At 37.9% G+C, this 2,738-nt stretch overlaps 1 protein-coding gene across 1 annotated transcript; it reads right to left on the reverse strand.

The window, feature by feature from the left end:
• On the reverse strand, nt 1-627 carry LOC147786525 (uncharacterized). Its single transcript, XM_087120489.1, has one exon. The coding sequence runs from the start codon at nt 625-627 to the stop codon at nt 1-3; it is 627 nt and encodes a 208-aa protein (XP_086976615.1).
• Nucleotides 628-2,738: the final 2,111 nt, after the last annotated feature.

Below are 2,738 nucleotides of genomic sequence, written 5' to 3' on the forward strand. Positions count from 1 at the left end.
TCAAATTTTAGTGGCTTCTGCATCGTAAAACCTCCCTATTACTTCCACGTTCATTATATAAGATCCAAGTGGGACAGCCAATTGCCCACAGTTGAGCAATGTCGAGTAATGTTTGAGGCCAAAGAGATCAGAGATTATGGCAAATATCAATGGAGTTTGGGCTCCAAGGCCAAACCCAATGATCAACGAAGCTACATAGACTGAATTTATATAAGGGAAGGCGATGGAGAGCAAACCAGTGCAGGTGAAAAGTTGTGTAAGACCGAACATGAAAGGGAGAGGTAATTTGTATTTGGTCATAAGGGTTTCAGAGATGAAACCAGAGAAGACCCGACCAAAGAAATTGAATATGGAAATCCATGAAACCAGTATACTTATGGAATGATTTTGATATTTAAGTGACTCGGCGATCTGCCCAAGATTGTCAATGGCTGCAACGGAGGACCCACATGTTGAAACCGTTGCTATGAAAATAAGAGTCATATCTTTGCTTAGAAGAGCTTGCAAGATGCTGAAATCTTCTCCTCTTTGTGGCTTCTTATATACATGTGAGACACTCGGCAAAGAAATTTCTAAAATTTCCTCAAGTTGCTCACGCGGAATCGAAACAAGAACAGAAGAATTCATAGTTTGTTTACCGAGTTTGAAGAGAAAAAGTTCTTCTTTAATAGCTATCATAAGGGGCAAACAAATTAATATGACGATGACCGCGACGCCACTGGCATAGCCAGCCTGAGAGAAAACAATATTTTTCTGGGTTATGGTGAGAAACAAGAGGAAGACTGCTATCGCTATGGCCACGTAAAGCAAGTGGTAGAACACTTTGAGCTCCTGTGGATGCTTTCGAGCTTTGATTGTCCGAATTGGAAGAAAACACAAGAAACATACAATAGAGGGTAGCCATGAAAGAAGGAGGAGAAGATCGATAGAATTTTGGTTGCCTTGCTACATTAATTTGAGTTAGGATGGCCCCACCGAGGCCAACGAAACCCTTGAGAAGGCCCAAAATGATACAGCGTTGATCGGAAAAATTTCCAACGCTGGTGACCATAACAACGGTGTTGGGGAAGTTCTGTGAATTAGAAGTAATATAGATGTAAACAAACATTAGCCATAAATGGAGTTTTGGGACGTAGTTAGAAACAGAGAGCCAAATCATAAAGTAACTGAAGAAATTGGAGGATATCCCCACAAGGAAAAGCATCCACGGCGAAGCCACCTCGGCGAAAAGCCCGGCAAAAACTCCGAGGTTGGAGCCGAGATCTTTAGCGAATCCCAAGGTATTAAGTTGGGTTTGATTGTAGTCAAATTTTGTTTTTAAGAGTTTAGAGTATGTTCCGAATAAGTAAGGTGAACCGCAGCCGATCATGATTAGAAAATATGTGAACATTGAAAACCATCATCCTTCAACAACTTGTTTCACAAATAGCTAACTTTCTACTCCACGGTTGTCGCCCATGGTCACCGATCGGGCTAATGGGTACTAGAATTTGATGATTGATCAAGAATAAGAGGAGTTAGTGGTGGCTGAGAATGGAGAATAAAGAATGAAAATTGGGAATGAGATTTTGGGTCCCAATTTGGTGCCGTATAAAGGAAATTCAGTTCCACAGTTTATGTACCAAACATCTTACCTAAGGGTAACAAAGGCCGAGTTTAATAATGGAAAATGGTTTTCAAGCTGAAACAGACAGCAACTTCCTCTCCTACATCCTGTATAAAGGAAATTCAGTTCCACAGTTTATGTACCAAACATCTTACCTAAGGGTAACAAAGGCCGAGTTTAATAATGGAAAATGGTTTTCAAGCTGAAACAGACAGCAACTTCCTCTCCTACACCCTGTCAACAATGAGCTTTCAGTTGAGCTTGAACTTGGACAAAAGGATAAAAATAAATAAATCCCAAACAACAACTCACCCCTTCCATAACATCAGTTGTAGTTCTTGGTGTCATAGATTCATTTTCATCCCTCTAACAATCTAATTTCACCTTCACAACAATCTAATTTCATTAAAGATGTAATTTTTTTCATTAACATGACGGAGAACTAAAGATTATATATGACAAAACCAATAGTATCACCCATCTACTTTGAGGTAAGTTTCCACAAGTGTTCTCAAAATATATGAGAGGCGATTCTAGATCAATCCTAGTGAGAGGCGATTCTAAAAATAGAATGACTAAAAAACTTAAAACAATTTAAAGTTACTATCTATATCAACCATGTGCACCTTCCTTTTCAATGAGTCAACAATGTGCAAATTCTTGAAAAATAATTTCCTAGAAAATAAGCATGCTTGCAATAAAACTTGTTTTAGATAATTGATAGTGAGTGTAAGCACGTCTCAGGTCAATAAAGTTAAATTTTTTAGAATACCCAAAAACTACCATCAAAATGCTTTAATACTAATTGTTGTAACAGAAGCGAAAGCAAGATCGATAGCACTCACACACCCACAAACAGAAACTAAACAAAGAGAAGCAAAAATTTATGATGTTTGGAGAAAAAAAATTCTCTTACATCCATGAGGGGTGACAAATCTCAATAATTAAAGTGTTTACAAAGTGTATATCTCACACTCTCCCACTACAAAGTCTCTCAAACAAAATTCCTCCCATATGTCACTCAACAAAGACAAAAATGACATTCAAACTGAATACATCTCAATCATCCTAGACAATAATGTCATACCTGAATCAAGATGATTCATGTATCAAAATGAAAGATGAATCAAAA

Source organism: Cucurbita pepo, chromosome 20, assembly GCF_057944985.1.
Source record: "Cucurbita pepo subsp. pepo isolate OVF chromosome 20, ASM5794498v1, whole genome shotgun sequence".
Lineage (NCBI taxonomy): Eukaryota > Viridiplantae > Streptophyta > Magnoliopsida > Cucurbitales > Cucurbitaceae > Cucurbita > Cucurbita pepo.

Coding starts and splice junctions, on each gene's coding strand:
- LOC147786525 (XM_087120489.1), bottom strand. CDS start 627: ATGAATTCTTCTGTTCTTGTTTCGATTCCGCGTGAGCAACTTGAGGAA.